This window comes from Orbicella franksi, chromosome 1, assembly GCF_964199315.1.
Source record: "Orbicella franksi chromosome 1, jaOrbFran1.1, whole genome shotgun sequence".
NCBI lineage: Eukaryota > Metazoa > Cnidaria > Anthozoa > Scleractinia > Merulinidae > Orbicella > Orbicella franksi.
This window is the reverse complement of record NC_138145.1, coordinates 23261921-23279317: the sequence shown is the minus strand read 5'-3', so window position 1 is coordinate 23279317 and position 17397 is coordinate 23261921. Positions and strand designations below refer to the sequence as shown.

Genomic DNA, 17397 nt, shown 5'->3' with positions numbered 1-17397 from the left:
AACAAAACTTGAACGGTTGGTTTGCATTTACAGGGACTTACCCGAACATCATTCCTGTAACATTAACCAGAATGTGTTAAAATTAGTCGAAATTACTTTTGTAGTGTTGACCCAGACCCGAGAGATTTATATATCAATAAGATGGGTTTGTATATGCTCTTCGCTCATCCTTTCATTTGCAGGTTCTGGGAAGTGCCACCTTAATAATTTAGCATGTACCTCCACCGGGCCCACAAGATGTGAATCTTTCAGAGGTAAGATGTACTCACTAGACTGCTTCGCATGTAACATTTTCCATTCTTCGTTTGTTTCAGACATTGAAACTTAACTGTAGATAAGATATTAAATTGTTGTGTTTCTATTCCGTCAACGAAGGATGCTTCCTCTTTATCATGTATCACCTTTCGGCCTTCCATTGCAAATGAATTGACCAATTTGCAAAGATGGTTTGGAATGCCACTGTCAGGTTTAGCATGATTTGGAAAAGCTTGAAGTTCTTTTTTGTTAAATTTAACATATTTTGCAAGTAATACCCAACGAATACAGTGTGACTATGACATGGAAACCTATTACAACAGTGACAAACGAGTGATAACATTTTATACTTCAGGAAAAGATAATGAAATACAAAGCAGAACTATTTATACCTGAGGCTTTAGAATCCATAAATTTTAGTTCAGTTCCAGGTTGCTATTGCTTTGAAATCTTTGCAACGGCTTGTTAACTCAAGAAATTCAGTTTCTTGTCGATAAGCTAGTTTCTAGATTGTTACCGCAAGCATCGTTTATCAAGAAGACGATTTCTTGCCTTTAGCAATTTGTTTTTGTTGAAAGTCATCCGTTGAGATCTCGATATGAAAGGAAGGAATTGATCTCGCATTGCACATCACTTGTTTTGGTTTCATACTGTGCGTAAACTTTCCCTATTAATCTATTGGTCTCCAACAGGTCTGTGCAGTTTCCAAAATGGACTGTGCGGATTGAAATCTGATGGGAATGCCACTTTCCACTGGACCGTGGGCTTAGGCCAAACACCAACAGAAAATACTGGACCGAATTATGATCACACCTCGTTTGATAAAGATGGTAAGAGAAGTCACAAACTTAGAAAAATTTGTAAGGTAAAAAACCAATGACAAATTTCTCTAACGAGCGATTAGGGATATTATTTGCTAAGCCTATTGTGTTTATCAATTTCAAGTAGTTAATTAACTAATTGTTCCATTTGCCCGCCAACAGAGCATAAATGTTTTCTACCTGTAATCGTTTCATGTCTATTCACTATCGAAAGTTATCATATAGGTTTAATAAATGTGCATTTTACCGCACCGCAATGTGAAGTTTAACATTTTTACACTGCTTCACGAAAATGTTTACAATGCTATTAAACAGTAAAGTGTACAAAAAAGGAAGAAAGAACAAAGCGTCAGACGAACAAGCGTCACTTACATGTGAGTTCGTCTTGGCTGAGCCTAAGTCTTCGAATTAAGCCCTCTTTATCTTGTATTTTAGTTGTAGAATCTTGGTTCACGACAAGACCAACTATTTCTGTTTTTTCTCTGTTAGCACAGCAAAATATGATACTACTTGCACCCGACTTTGGCAAAGAACATAAAAAATACACAAGTCTTTCTCTATATACGTAGACTATAGCATAATCCTATTTTGCAGGATCGTATATCTTCATTGAAACTTCTCAGAAAAACCCCGGAGACAAGGCGAGGCTGTTAAGTGACGAGATAGAACCCAATGAAAACGTTTGCGTTCAGTTTTGGTATTACATGCATGGTTCAGATACTGGCAACCTGAGCATCTATGTCAAAACTAACCAATCAGAAACACTCGTCTGGAGGCTGTCAGGAGATCAAGGAAACCGTTGGAGATTTGGACAAACGGCTCTGAACAGTCCGAGTTTATATAAAGTAAGTTCTGGTGGCTACCTGTAAATATTGAACGTCACGCTCACGTTGGAATGGAAAGTAACGTAAACATTTTTGTTCGCTTAATGTTGTCTAACTCATTAAAAAAGCCTCCAATTAGTTACGGTATTATTGTAGTTGGGTGGCTCAGTTATTTATAAAATGGCTAGAACACTCTGTTATCAAGTAATTTTGTTCCAATTTATCTAAGGGGGTTTCTGCTAGGAAACATTCTATCTGAATTAATGAACTATTGACATTATTTGTTTGTATTTCGGTTAGTTTGTAATAGAAGGAACAGTCGGTAATGGCAGTAGAGGTGATATTGCAGTGGATGACTTAACGGTGATGGATGGAGTTTGTGATGAAATTATAAAACAGGGTAAGTTGTCAAAACGTAAACCTTCATTCCAGTTTTGGCAAATCACGTTAGATTAAAGAGCGATTGTTTGTTGGCAGCTCCAATCACTTTGCAACATTCCCATTGATCATGAACACCCAGTGTCTAGTAACCTCGCAAATGCTGACTCTGAAAAGGTATTTGTCTCTCCCGCCCCTCTCCCCCGACGGCAGCAGTAACGATTTTTGGTGTCATTTTCCAGCAAGTCCAGACTGCGAATTTGAAGAGAGTATGTGCGACTGGGATGCTGAACAGGGATGGGTTCTGAAAATACGCTTAGAGAGATTTGAAACTTCCGGTAAGATGTTGTCTATATATGCTGTTTTCCTTAGTCACAAGGTATTAATGTAGTTGTATGTTTTCAACATATTCATCTCAAGGGTGTTTTAGTATTCAAGTATGAAAAATAACCGAACACGAAGGTGATGATTCCATCAACTTGAAGTTCAAGATGAGTAAAGTAAAAAATTGCAAGTTTCGTTTCTGATTAGATACTAGTGGCAGAAATTACCTTATTGTAGTGAGCACGCTAAGGGTCGATTTACACGGTATGACTTTATCGCATGCGACAAGCTTACGACGGGCCTACGACATGACTTAAGACCATTTACACGCGCTCGACATTTTCACTTACAAAATTAAATATGCAAAAGTTTGCACCTGGATTTTCGGAGCGGAAGTTCTAACAAACAGCGAAAAAATAGTTTAGCTGTCCTGCGCTTTGAAAAAACTTTCTAAAGAGATGTTTTTCGCTTTAATCTGTTCAATACTTTTCGAGAAACGTCTTCATCTGAATCAGTCAACAACACGTTGTCCGCCATTTTGTCGCAAGGAAACTTCACCTCGTCCCCTGCTCGATAGGAATTTGTCACAAAATACGTCATTTTCTAACGACTTCGGCTACGATTCTCGCAGCGTTTTAAAACATGTTTTAAAATCCTACGACATTTTTTTGACGTACACAACAGTCGTAAGCGAGTTGTAGGTTTGATTTACACGAAAACAGTTCATGTCGTAGGCCTGTCGTAAGCTTGTCGCATGCGACAAAGTCGTACCGTGTAAATCGACCCTAACGGAGAATGCATGAATAAGTTTTAAAAAAAATAAACGAGAAGCGTTTGTTGATCCCCATAGATAAGAGATAACAAGGTAAGAGTTTTTGTGTGTTCTGAGATTTTGGTATTTTCAGTGCGTTAGTGAACAGAAAGTCCCAGTCTGTGCCCAGCGTCTACTTTTCAAATTTCTTCGTGTAAATTAATTCACCTTTTACAACTCATTTCAATTTCGTATTTGCAGCACAACAATTTCCTCAGAAGTTGCTCTCTTTGTGAATAAAAAAAAATTGTTTTGTTTCAAACAATGATGAGACAGGTTGATTCTTGACGAATAGTACGATAATTAATGAATATGAGTCAGTGGAAAATGGGCCCTAAATTAGGAACTGCGGCAGACATGTCTATCAAAACTGATAGACACGCTTGGCTAATTGAAATCAGTGTTTCTTAAAACGCGTGGTAAGATTTAACTATTGCACCGTGTTACCTTCTGTTATCAGGTGGATTCGTTGCCTCTCTTCCTGCTGGAGCATCTGACTCGCGTTCCTCCCTCTCATCTCCCGTCATCAACGTTCATTACTACGAATGGAAGTGTTTACGTTTCTGGTATTTCATTGGCGCTACTGATGCTCGAGACTGGTATACAACGTCGTTGATGTTGTTACTGAGAACAGTGACATCAAACCAAGCAATGGTGCTTTTTTTTGCGGATGAAGTGACAGATAAAGCGCGGTATACACAGATACCCTTATCGAGAAATTCCACTAACTCACAGGTATTAAGAAACCTCTTACTTACTTACTGGTCGTACACCAAGTAAAATATGATTGTTTACTTCTCTTGCATAGCTGAAGTGAGAGATTTTTGAAAAATGTACGTTATGTCATTTACTCGTAATACCTTAAATTGTCAATTTTCTTTCAATGATTGCTTCTAAATCAGTTTCTATTTAACAATTACTCGCCGAAGGCGAAGTGACCGTTGGTGAATATTTACCGAGACGAAGTCGAGGTAAATGCTCACCAATTTCACTGCGCATGAGGCGAATAATTGATTTAGTATAATTTAATAATATAATTAGAGGTCAATATCAAGAACTGCAAATTAAAATAACAGACTAAAACATAAAAACACAGACGCAATTGTTCGTTTACATACACGTATGCAGCCGTAGTTTTAATAATAATCTTACATCTAAGCTGACATCGAATGTGAGTCAATTTACACATCGAGTTCGGCAGTAACACAAGCAACTGAAACAGTACGAAAAATAAATTCATCCGGTACCTTTGTTATATCGTCGTTGACTTCATTCACAGTTGTCATCATCGTCTCAAAATAAGCAGCTTCAGTTTGAAGAGAAATGAATTTCGGTCACTGGAACTGACCTGCTGGCGATAAACAACTGTGATTGTCATTCTTAAATGCCTTGAATACGAGTTCTTGAAAAGATTTTTGGTCCAAGAGCAACAGCAGTCATACTGAAAATTTTCCATGCTTTCAAATACAGTGAAACCTGCATTAAGCAGACACCCTTGGGACCCTCACTTGTGTCCGCTTAATACATGATGTCCGATCTAAGCAGGTTCTAATATGTTGTGCAACAATAGTTAACTGTTAACTCTCTTGTATCACACTAACACACTGTAAGATCAAAACACTGCTCATAGGAGAATGTCCAGTCAGTCAATGCATCAATCTGGATTAATCACTTACCTTTAAAACGACATCGCTTAAAGAATAACATCATTTAAAGATTTTAAGACAGTCATAAAGAAAATGAACTTTTAGTAGTAGTTATATTTGTTGTATTAGTAGTAGTTTCAATTATTGTATTTGGATCATTTAATTGATTTATGTATTTTTATTTTATTTTATTCTTTCTCGAAGATGTTAGCTCAATAGAGCTACTCTGATAATTCGAGTTGAAATAAAATGTATGTATGTATGTATGTATCGCTGGATAATGTTAAAGGAGTCTCAGCTGAACTTTTAGACGTAAAATGCCCTTGGAGTTTCCGCTTAATGCAGGTTTTGTGCAACAAAATAGCTTAATATTGGTGTCCGCGTCTGCTTAACAGGGGTGTCCGCTGAATGCAGGTTTATTTTACAGTAAATGTGGGAAGAAAATTTTAGGACCTAAGCTGGTGTCCACTTAATAGAGGGTGTCCGCTTAATATGGGGTCCGCTTAATACAGGTTTCACTGTATCCTGGACTTGGAGTGATGTCTTTGGAATAAACGAAAATTTGATCCAGCAACTGTCCGCCATGTTTACTCGCCGGGATGGCAAAGGTGGCTAGCTTAGTAACCAAGCACGGAAATGTTATAGTCACCGCCTAGCGCGATGAATAAAGCGCCAAGTTTTTCGACCAATCGGAATGTCCCATTCTTATATTCACCTCTGGAAATTACACTAATACCCATCATCCATTGATTAAGTAGATATTAATTGCAGTAGATCTACCTTACTTTGGCCAGCACTTATGCACCTTTATGATTTTCCTGGTATGTGATATAGATTTTTTTTGAGGGCTTCAATGAGTTACCTGGTGGACAGTTTTTAGCCATTGATGACGTTTCCTTCTCCAAAGAGCCATGTAAACAAATTCCTTGGAAACAAGATGGAGGTAAGATTGAAATAAGACCCTTTTTAGTGCAGAGTGCACTATTGGGATGGTTATGGGAGCTGCCTGCCGTTAAGGAACTAAGTTGTTATGGCGCTAAGGTGTAAACTTTAATGTTTGTTTAATTAATTAATTTCAATTAATTAATTAGTCTAAAGGCAAGGAAGTGGTGGGGGTAGGGTGGGAAAGGTACGTGTGTACTCTACGTAAAACACATTCCATCGCCGTCACTTAACTTTGAACATCGCAAAGCTATATATTTGTTTCAGGTAACCCCTTCCTCTCCTTGTGGTACCAAAACTAATTTGCCCTAAACGCATGCGTAGATTAGTTAGCGTTCGTGGCTTCTATATTAGGTGAAGGATACATTGCAAACGGAATCACGCACAAATAATGAGTGGTTTTCCTTATGGTAGAGCTCAACATGTAAGACGCATGCGTTCTAGCACCGTTAGTGTTATACACTATCTTTCCACGCGGTATTTTATATATCATGTCATGTGACCAAGGACGGCAGTTATTTTTCAGGTAGCACCAATTGTCCCTTTTTATTGCAAAAGTGAAATGTTACTGTGGCTGTGTAGCTTTTAGAATTACACACAGGTCGGTTCAAGAAATATCATCTGCTGTTTTCAACCTACAATAGTGTGCTTGTCAGGGTTCATATGTATTGCTTCTCCTTAGCGGCTTGTTTATTTCTTGCCTTAATTGTGTCTGCAAGAGAGACCAAAAAGTTCCCAAGTTAGTGGCTTTAATACTCCGCAAATTGTAAATTTGTAACAAAAGAAACCAGGAAAATGCTCAAATATTGCTGCAGACACCGTGGCACCTAATGAAAGCGCAAATTAATTTAATCAGTCTTTGAGGAGACTCATTCATATCGGCCAAGTAGCGCTGGTTATCTTCAATACTTTTCGTTGAAATGCTTCTCAGCCATCAATATCGTTGTGTGTTAATTTTGAATTGTTTTATTATTAACAACAATAATAATAATAATAATAATAATCAATATTTAAACAGGGTGACCCCTTCAGTCGCAGGACTGGTATCAACGGGGGCCCTGTATAACGTAAAATAAAAAGAGCATGTATAAATAATATATGTCTATAAAAAAAACTAACTACTTTAAAAGATACGCTGAAATGTTTAAAAAATTTAAAAGCTTAAAAAGGTAATAGCGTTCTCATAAAAATTGGATATAGAATTGAAAATGTTCTAAAAAATAACCTAAGAAAAAAAATCGGAGATAGCCTTGAAACGTTCCTTAGGTGGTAAAATCTTTATGTTCGTTGGAAGGCTATTAAATGTGCATGCACCATGATAATAAAAAGACTTTTTAGCGACATCTAAATGAAATTTAGGAAGTATAATGTCAGTGATTGACGATCTAGTGCATCTGTTAAAAACATGTTGGTTGTCGCTCTGGCAGCGTAACAGGAAATAGCCTTTAAAGTATAGAGGAACTTCTCCGAGCAAGCACTTGTTAACTAACAGTGCACAGTGCTTTTCCATGGTTTTTGTAAGAGAGGGCCAGCGTAGGTTCTCGAGTATTGTTTCCGTGGCTATGTCAGGTTTAAAACCGTATACGATTTTCGCAGCTCGTCGTTGCAGGCGTTCAAGAGTCTTTCTGTTAGTGCTTCCCAGAGGGCAAAAGCACGTATCACAATAGCTTAATATCGGTAGCACCGTGGACAAATAGATCTTATCTCCACAAAGGTGGCAACAGAAAAAGAAAGTGGTATTTCGTGACTATCTGATAATTAAATTAGTTCTTGTTCATCGGTAAAAATTTGCATTTTTAGTAAAACAACATCGTTTCTGTTCCGTTTCTTCATCACTACATCAGATATTTAACTTTCTTTCATTTATCTCCAAAAAACAAGGACATCTTCCGTATGTTTTGGAGAAAACAAGCGTTTCATATTACATGCCTTTGCGAGGAAAACAAAAGTATCAAGTTACAAAGTTGGCGTGAAGAGCTAAATTGTCACGTTTGCTGCTTCAGCGTATTATTGAATTTAAAATGAACAAAAATCAACGTGAAACACCAGTAGTAATTAATTTGTGCGTAATTTTTGGACCTTGAATGAAAATACAACCTTGAAACATAAACACTGCAAAGGGGAAAAGCCGTAGCAGACTACCAAGGTAGACACAAACCGGAAGTGAACCGAGCAGGGGTGAGTACTTATGGGACTACTGTACCAGAGCTATCAATTGCGCTCTGCACTATCTGAGATTGTCTCACTAGTTTAACGAATGGGTTTCCCAGCAGTCGATTGGCAATATTTCTTTATAACCACTCGGATAAATCAATTTAATTCCGATAAATTTGTCTGCTCTCAGTCAATAACGTTAAATAGTTTTCTCAGTTATATAATTTAATGTTTTATTTCAATTTCACAAAATTCTTAGAATGCCAAGAAGCTCTAGGTATGAGAACCGGCGCAATCTCTAACGCACAAATTAGTGCTTCGTCGGAATGGGATTCCAATCATGCCGCCATCCAGGGCAGACTTAACTTTAAAGTTATTCCACGGAAGTCGGGATCTTGGTCAGCTCGCAGAAATGATTTAAATCAATGGCTGGAGATCGTCCTGGGAGATCTGCTGACCGATGTAACAGGTGTCGCAACGCAAGGAAGAAGTGATATCAATTTCTGGGTAATCCGGTACAAGCTGATGTTCAGCGACAAAGGAGGGACGTTTCAGTACTACAGAAAGAATGGTCAAGCTTCAGTTAAGGTGAGATAATACAGATATAAACGGCTTCAAGTTTACGATCTTCAGGTTTGTTTACTTAATATTTTTAAGTTAAGCTTTTGCTTTAGGCATCTTACTCTAAGGTTTTTTTGTTTATATTGTTGCTTTAAAATCACTGCCCAACAATTGTTTGATGTAAGAATTTGCTGGGGTGAGATAGATGACAGAGGTCTGGTTCATGTCTCGCACACGTGTGTCGAGGTAAATGATGCACGCCGGAGGCTGGAGATAGATGTACAGATGTTATTCGATTGATACAGTGTACAGTGAAAGGCATGAACTAATTCTTTTTGGACAAACGCACACTCTCTCTCCCTCTCTGCTCTGTTTGTCTGAGTGGTGTTTAATCAATGCTTTGAGGGGCTACAAAATCCCACCAAAAGAGGCATATACGGAGGCAGCGTGGCCGAGTGGTTAAGGGCACTTGTGTTGTAATCCGGAGGTCCCGGTTCAAAGCTTCTACCCTGCCACTAGCGGGATTTGTTTCTCGGTGGTCCCAAGTTCAAATCCTCGGTCACGCTTTGTAAATAGCCGACTGGTCTGCCTCTGCCAGCTAGGCTTTTTAACTATATATATTACGTTTATTTGAAATATTTGTTTTCTTTTGTTTCAGTGGTATGCCTGTAAACTAGCTAAGCGTAGTGCTTGTATAGCTAAATGCATGGCCACTATAAAAAAAAATACATTTTTTTTCATCGTTGACTATTTTCGAAATTTACAAGGATTTTCCTTGCTTAGAACGAGCGAAAAAACGTTCTGGTTAGTGTTGTATTTATTTATTGTAAGTTTGCGCTGATGATTTTATGGAACACGGTACTATAAAGATCTTACCATGATCCTACAAGAACCGACCATGTTATAAAGATCCTTATACTTTTTCTCTGATGTAGATTTTTAAAGGAAACACAGACCGGAACACTGTTGTCCGTCGTAACCTAAACCCAGCAATCAGAGCCGTACGTTATATCCGTTTCCAACCAGTATATTGGAGGGGGCTCATATCAATGAGAGTGGAGTTATATGGGTGTCTGCATGGTACTGTGGGAGGTAATGGTTTTCTTTATTATTTTTATGATGATAATAGGAGTGGTCTTAACATTCCTATAACTGAATGATTATTTTCTAGGAGCATGTGACCGACGGTCATAAAGTCTGCTTTTGAAACCTTATATTAGTATAGAGTATCCTTTGGAATATTCTTCAATGATATGTGCTATGGCACTTGAGTGTGGAAATGAGAGATTGAAAGAGCGAGAAATCGTCAAAAATTGGAACAACTCACTTTAATTTGTAAATTAACCGTTCTCATACAATGGAAAAACCACTTTTCCCCAACTGGTGCTGATCGAACAAGAGGCCTGGTAAACCCTTCTAAATGTTTAAATAGGTCAGTTCTGATTTATTAAAAACCTAACTTGGTGCCAAGGCTTGGAGGAATATAGCAATATTTATTCGTCCGTCAATCTGGATGTGAATCGGTGTATTTCCCCTAGCTGCGGAGTCAAGATACATTTTAATGTCTAAATTGGGTTGTTGTTAAACAAGTACAACCAACAAATGGCACCTCGTAGACCCAGCAGATAGTTCTTACAGGGCTGTATGGTGACTGAGGACCTAGAAATAGAACAGCTACGAATCACTCTCCAAATCTATGTTAATGTTTGATTTACTTTATATTCATGCTATAAAACCATTAGGATGTTGGCAAGCTCTCGGCATGGAAAGCGGTGCAATCTCTGACAAACAAATTAAAGCTTCTTCGCAATGGGATTCCAATCATGCTCCCTTCCAGGGCAGACTACACTTTCAAGGAATTTCTTTTAAAGCGGGATCTTGGTCAGCTGGCAAAAATGATCTCCATCAATGGTTGCAAGTTGATCTGGGTAGCCAGTACTCTAAAGTGACACGTGTAGCAACGCAAGGAAGGAATGCTTACAATCAGTGGGTAACCAAGTACAAGCTGCAGTACAGTAACGATGGAGTGACCTTCCAGTACTACAGAGAACAAGGAGAAACTGTAGATAAGGTACAATATACGCAATCCAACAACGCGTAGTTAATAACTGGGGTTGACTATTTTTCGCTCAGTTCATCAGATATGGTGTGACAATGAAAAGCCACGTGATGACAACTGTTATACCGGTTTTTTTAATTTCAAAAAAGTAGCAAAGTTGGGTTTTTACTCCCCTCAAATCATGCAAAACAAGACGTCCAACCATACAATGTGAGTTCAGAATAGTCATATGCATACATACAAATGTAAATAAGACTTTATTTACACTAGTCGTTTTTTTTTTTTTAAATAGCTAACATGGGCTAGTATTTTCGAGATAAACGTACTGTAACGAAAGAAAGAAGGAAATAGCGTAATGCAAAAAATTAGAAACTTTATCTTAATTGAAATTACATAGTCGTGCTGCTCTGATAAAATTATGTAGGAAGAGAGCTTTATTATTATTACCTAGCACAGAGTTCCAGGTCTTAACAACCAGGTGTGTAAAAGCCTTTAGAAGATGAGTTGTTGTTGATGGGTCCGGTAAGTCAAGAATATCAGTTCCCGTTAAGGAATAGTTCACACACAGGTCGTAGAGTGTACAGATTGTAAGGGTTTTCTTTTTCTTAGGTTTTTATTTATCGTAGTGTTACGAGGGGGCAAGGCAAACAACGAAGATAAAGACAAAATCATTATAGAATTAGGCGACAAATTTTTGGCCGTTTTTTTCAGTTTTTGCATTCGTGTGAAAGGAAAGTTAAGCTGGAATTCTGTACTAGTGGGAAAGGCAAGTTTAGGTAAAAACAGGAAAACATTTCTTCGTAGTTTGTTACGTAAAGACTAATAGATAATTATGACTCAAGCAAAACTTGTCGACGTTTCGACAATATCGAACAGTTTTTCTGTGGTTGCAGTAGAAAAATAAATGCGGCTTGTCTCGGTCAGGTAATCAAGTATTAATCCCACTTGCTCGCGGGACTGAATCTTGTAGATGGAACGATGTGTTCTATGCAGTTTAAACCAATATTTTTAGATCAATCGACGAGGGTAAAAATTATAAACCTTACTATCAGCCAGAACGAAGTGACGTCAGCTTGGGGATAACTGTCCTGGATTTAAAAAATAGGGAAGTAAAACAATAGATCCTAACAGTTTAACGTCCCTTTTATTTAGAATTTCGCTGGAAACACAGACCGGGATACTATAATTTTTCATGAACTAAACCCACCAATCAGAGCACGTTACATCCGTTTCCACCCAGAGGCTTGGTATGAGCACATATCGATGAGGGTGGAGTTGTATGGCTGTCCAGGTAGCGTAGGAGATTTTCCTCTTACCCTTAAAAATAATAATAATAATAATAATAATAATAATAATAATAATAAATGTGTAAAACAAACATAAAATGTACAACATGATACAGAATAGTGTCAAATACTGAAGAATTCAGATGCTGTGGTAAAATTTAAAAAAAAAAAAAAAAGCTCGGACTGTTTCAAAATTCGTATGCTATTTGACTGGCGATATGCAGAGCCATACATCATTTTATTCATCTATTTTAAAGTTGTTACAATCTTTCTCCACAAAATCTTTAGCTTGTCTAGACGCTCTTGGCATGGCAAATGGCGCAATCTCTGATGGGCAGATTAGTGCTTCTTCGCAAATGGATTCCAGTCATGCTGTTACTCGGGCCAGACTTCACTTTAAAGCAACTGCAGGCAAAGCAGGATCATGGTCAGCTCGCAGTAACGATGTAAATCAATGGCTCCAGATTGATCTAGGGAGTCGGCACAACAACGTGACACGTGTGGCAACGCAAGGAAGAAATGATTCCCTTGAGTGGGTAACCACGTACAAACTGCAATACAGTAACGATGGTGTGAACTTCCAGTACTACAGAGAACAAGGACAAACTGCAGATAAGGTGAAATGCATGTCGTCCTAACTTCCCAAAAATTTAAAAATCTCTTTTTTTTTTCCCCTACATTTCATACCAGTTTTAAAGCGAACGGGATTCACCTTCTAATGGGAAGTCAAATGGAGCATTTTCAGGAGGACTCTTTGATAAAGTAATCAATCCTGTCGCTTCGTCATGCTGATGTTCTCCAGTTATTAGACTAGGTGAAGGTTAGTTGGTTAATGAAAGGATCCAGATTGTAGCGATCGATTTTTTACGACGATAATTCCTTTACATGCTACGATCTTTGTATTTTAGAATTTTACTGGGAACGAAGACCAGGACAGTGTTGTGTACCATAAATTAAACCCACCAATCAGGGCACGTTTTATCCGTTTTCTACCACAAGAATGGGTTGGTCACATATCAATGAGAGTGGAGCTGTATGGCTGTCAAGGTATCGGAGGCTTTCCACCGTCATTTTCTAGCTTTTGCATGTTTTCCTTTATCTGGCTAGACAAGACTGAAATGAGATATTTTCTCTTGCATTATTGTGTGTACTTTTATGCATATGTTGACTATTACCGCTTGCTAAAAGTTTACAATATAATTAAATATTGAAGACAGTTCACTAGATTTCATTTCAGACGTTGAAAGTCTTCTTATCCTTCACTTAATATAATTAAATATATATATCAAACACGAAAGACCATGTTTGAGCACATTTTCAAACACCGAGAAGGGAGTTGAAAATACGATGCACAGCGGAGTATTTTTGACGAACTTCGGGGTGTTTGGAAATGTGATTAAAAATGTCCAGAGTGGTTGATACATCTTCTCAATCGAAACTAAAACTAAGGAGAAAACTGACAAGAAAATCGTAAAAATTCTTAATACCAGATACCCAAACACCGTCACGGTCATGATTTCCTTTGTTTAAACTTTATGAATTATTAAGGACTTAAAGAAAGTTCAGGGCACCAACCATTTCACCAGTATCCTAATCTATCCTGAACATAATTCACTGAAACGTGAGAACTATATTATGAATCAATTTAGATGACCGTTTATGTGACATGTCCGTTGACTGGTGTGGATGGAAAAATGTGCTTGGTTGGAAAAGAATCAAATACGAAGAGCTTAACCAGGACCATCAAGATGAGATTGACGAAGGTAATTACTTTAAAATTTTCCAAACGCCCGCAGATCTCTATTCCATCAGTAAGCCCACTGAACGATAGCTCTATCAAGAGTGCAGCCCGACAATTTGCTTTTTACAAAACTGCAAGTGTTTGAAACAGCAAAATAACGTGAAAGCAGTATGTCATATGACAAATCTTCTGGAGCACCTTTCGAGCAAATACTGAACACTTTTTCCTCTCTAGTTGTAAGATCTAAATGTTGTGAGCCACTCTCAAACATTGAAAGAATTATTTATTTCAAATGGTTCTTTATTATGCTTATGTTCGAGTTTTTTGTTGTGTTGTTTGGAATCTTTGACTCAGGCAACTACGAGATTCATCTTCCCGACATCAGTGGTGGCTACGTGTCATTCCCACATTTCCCATGGCGTGGTAGCGACTTTACCATCTGCTTCTGGTTGAAGACGAAACACAGTGGCTTTTTCATCGAATATGAAGTCGCCGCCTCTATAGAGCAAAATGTTACGCTGGTGCTGGGGCTTTACTTTCATAGCCGCAGTTTTGAAATTCTATTTGGCAGCATAAGAAGGTATCAAATTATTTTCTTACACTGTTTTAAGTGATATAATGAAAATTTATTCTATGATTATTAAGTGAATGCTGTCTGTTACTACTGTCCATTTATTTTCGTTACTGCCTTTAAAATGTGGGGGATCGGATTGTTAGATTTTCTTTGAGCTTTGGAATTGATGTATCGTGATAATAGGGGCAGGATGAGGCAAGGTTATAACAGCCGTTTGTTTTTTTGTTCTTTAACACAGTTATGTTTCACCACACCTGCAAGTTGCAACAGAATAACAAAACAAATATGGAGAATTTATTCAATCACTAATTCACTCACACTAACAGACATGTTTATAATTCTTTTTACCCAGCAATATCTCAATGGGCGTGACAGACGACATGTGGCATCACGTTTGTGTGGTATGGGAAGGTGAGCGCGGGCTCTTGGCATCCTTCAAAGATGGCGAAAGAAATTATCAATCAAATGAGTTTCGAGCAGACTCACTTGATGTGAGGATTGGAGGTAACGAAGAATTACGTTTGTTTTACGTTGGTGGTTTTGTCAGACTCGTTTTCATCTTGACATCGTTTCTTGAAGTTAATTGCTAATTTAGGAATTAGCTAACAGGAAGAGATAACAAACATAAAAATTTACATATATATTTGGTTAATCTGGCTTAATAAGCAACATGTCTCTCCTAAGGCATAGGAACCACGACTATAGGCTTCAGAGCAACAAACAAAACTGAGTCTAATGACCTTGTAAAATTGAGTGGCTTCAATGAGTGGACGTATCCAATAATCGCAGAGGAGGTACTGCGCATGTCATATGGATGTGGTCATGAGGCAGGAAACGCAAAGGCGTGGGAAATAGTTAAACAAGGATTGAAGAAAAACGTTACGGTACAATGGTTTCGAACTTGCAACGATAGAAAAGGCGAGTAGTTATGGAAAGTAATGTAGTTCAGGTTTGAGAACCGAACTAAAGGCGAATTTCAGTGGGCTACTTGAGCGTTTCCGAAAATTGAGTAGAATAATTAATCCTGTGAACATGCAGCAGGCAATACTATCACAGCTTGAGAAGATCAAGTAACCTAAGGAGTTTGCCAATATTTCGAACGCTTCTCTTGTAAAATCTGTCTGAAGATCTGAAAATGAGAAAATCCCAAAAATAGAAGTTAACAATTTATTAGAATCATAATCTGAATCTACTCTCAGGTATCTCTACATGTTTAAATTTAGTTAATTCAATTTGTATGAAATGCTGAAAGTAATAAAATTCGTTATTCATCTCGTGAAACATTGTTACTTCACTCGCTAACTTTTTGCATTTGGTTCGTCAAGGTAAGCTATGTTGCTCAAAGCGCATACTAAGCCCATGTAGTATTTAACTCTTACCGGGTCCTTATTTATTTACAGCTGCTTATTTGATGCTGAGTTGTTTGTTTTTGCTATCCATTAACAAACTTTTCTTACTTCCTCTTTCTTGTCAATCCAATTACTTTTGGTAATCAAATGAATGTTAGTGCAGTAAAGGATTTGCGGTGCGACTGATATTTGAATATGGTCTCTAAATTGCTCGAGACTTTCGGCGAGTACGATTTGAAAGAATTTTTAAATCGTGGTGTAATTTTTTTAATTGAACGAGCTTTTATTCGATTACTAATTTATCATGTGACTGAGAAAATTTCAAACGCGCCCACGTTTATTTGTACTGCAGTACAAATTAAAAACTAAATAATGATTTCCTTGCCCTCAGCCATTCACAATGAAGTGATTTCGCAGTCATAATGATCTTTTAAACTCAGACTGTTTGATTTGTTTAGGTGACCGACTTGTCATAGATACCAACGCAACTGGCTTTAACCAGACCGCTGTTCTTGTGAGCCCAGTATACAGCAGATCACACTATGGGCACAGCAAATGCTTAAGGTTTCGTTACATGTTGAAGGGACCTGGAGAAAAAGCACTGACAATTTATCAGAAAGCAGAAAACGGTCGAGAAATGCCAGTTTGGGTTTCTAAAAAGGAAACTGGTTCGAACTGGATTTACGGCCAAGTTCCATTGAGCTCTATTTCGAAGTTTCAGGTAAAGTTATACTAAGACCGCGGTCTGAGTAATTCAAGAACTACTAATTCATACATTTGATTTGTACCGATAGGTATCGATAAAAGGTGAAGCAGAAAAGAGTAATGACTTAATAGCATTGACTGGACTGTACATTGACGGAGAGAGATATTGCAAACACGAGCCACTGTCGGCCAAACAAGGTAACAAAAATAACTCAGTTGTGCTTCTTCTTCGTAGGTTTCCGATTACTCAAAGGGTGGTTTCACGGCTCGGCGCATTTTTAAGCTGTAACATGAGCTCACTTGATTGCATTGCTGCTGATGAATTTTGCGGGAAATATTCGCCATTGAAAGTTACTCGATCACTTGCGACAACGAAGCGATAGAGGTGGTATTTCTCATAAAAATTCATTTTGTATGTTCTGACCCTGTGCACTACGTAATTCCATTGTTTATGAACCAATCGACTGCGAGTGGATAAATCGTTTGTGATTGGTCGAGGGGACTAGTGCGATCGCCCGGGTTAGAATAAAGCCCCGGCCAAACGATCACAACATATCAACACAACATATCGCAACATCGTTGGCCCAGCATTGGCAAGCTCCGGCCAAACGATCGCAACATTTCAGCACAACATATCGCAACATTGTTGGGTGCAACATGTTGCGTGCGTTTGGCCACCCTGTTGCGACGTGTTGCGACATGTTGGGTATTGAAAATCGAACTAGTGCGCATGTCTGGGTGCAAAATTGTTGCACGAACCTAGCCAAACGACTACAACATTATGCAACATCCACAAATGTTGCATGAAAAATTTGACCATTTTCAAATTTGAGCCAACAACACCCAAGATGTCGCAACACGTCGCAACGCATCGCAACAGGGTGGCCAATCGCGTGCAACATGTTGGACCCAACAGTGTTGCGTCATGTTGAGTTGAAATGTTGATATCGTTTGGCCGGGGCTTAAT

The 17397-nt window shown here is 38.1% G+C and overlaps 1 protein-coding gene across 1 annotated transcript in view; it reads left to right on the top strand.

The window, feature by feature from the left end:
* LOC145488622 (uncharacterized) overlaps window positions 1–17397 on the top strand; it is a 58444-nt gene that overhangs the window by 24632 nt on the left and 16415 nt on the right. The window contains exons 28-47 of the mRNA XM_081467555.1: window positions 183–254; window positions 948–1085; window positions 1671–1921; window positions 2201–2300; window positions 2521–2616; window positions 3874–4148; window positions 5894–6002; window positions 7524–7534; window positions 8363–8743; window positions 9652–9808; window positions 10459–10787; window positions 11928–12066; window positions 12350–12678; window positions 12970–13108; window positions 13711–13824; window positions 14157–14382; window positions 14729–14880; window positions 15061–15294; window positions 16184–16446; window positions 16520–16628. Of these exons, the coding sequence (XP_081323681.1) occupies window positions 183–254; window positions 948–1085; window positions 1671–1921; window positions 2201–2300; window positions 2521–2616; window positions 3874–4148; window positions 5894–6002; window positions 7524–7534; window positions 8363–8743; window positions 9652–9808; window positions 10459–10787; window positions 11928–12066; window positions 12350–12678; window positions 12970–13108; window positions 13711–13824; window positions 14157–14382; window positions 14729–14880; window positions 15061–15294; window positions 16184–16446; window positions 16520–16628 (3624 nt within the window). The remainder of the gene's footprint in view (window positions 1–182; window positions 255–947; window positions 1086–1670; window positions 1922–2200; window positions 2301–2520; window positions 2617–3873; window positions 4149–5893; window positions 6003–7523; window positions 7535–8362; window positions 8744–9651; window positions 9809–10458; window positions 10788–11927; window positions 12067–12349; window positions 12679–12969; window positions 13109–13710; window positions 13825–14156; window positions 14383–14728; window positions 14881–15060; window positions 15295–16183; window positions 16447–16519; window positions 16629–17397) is intronic.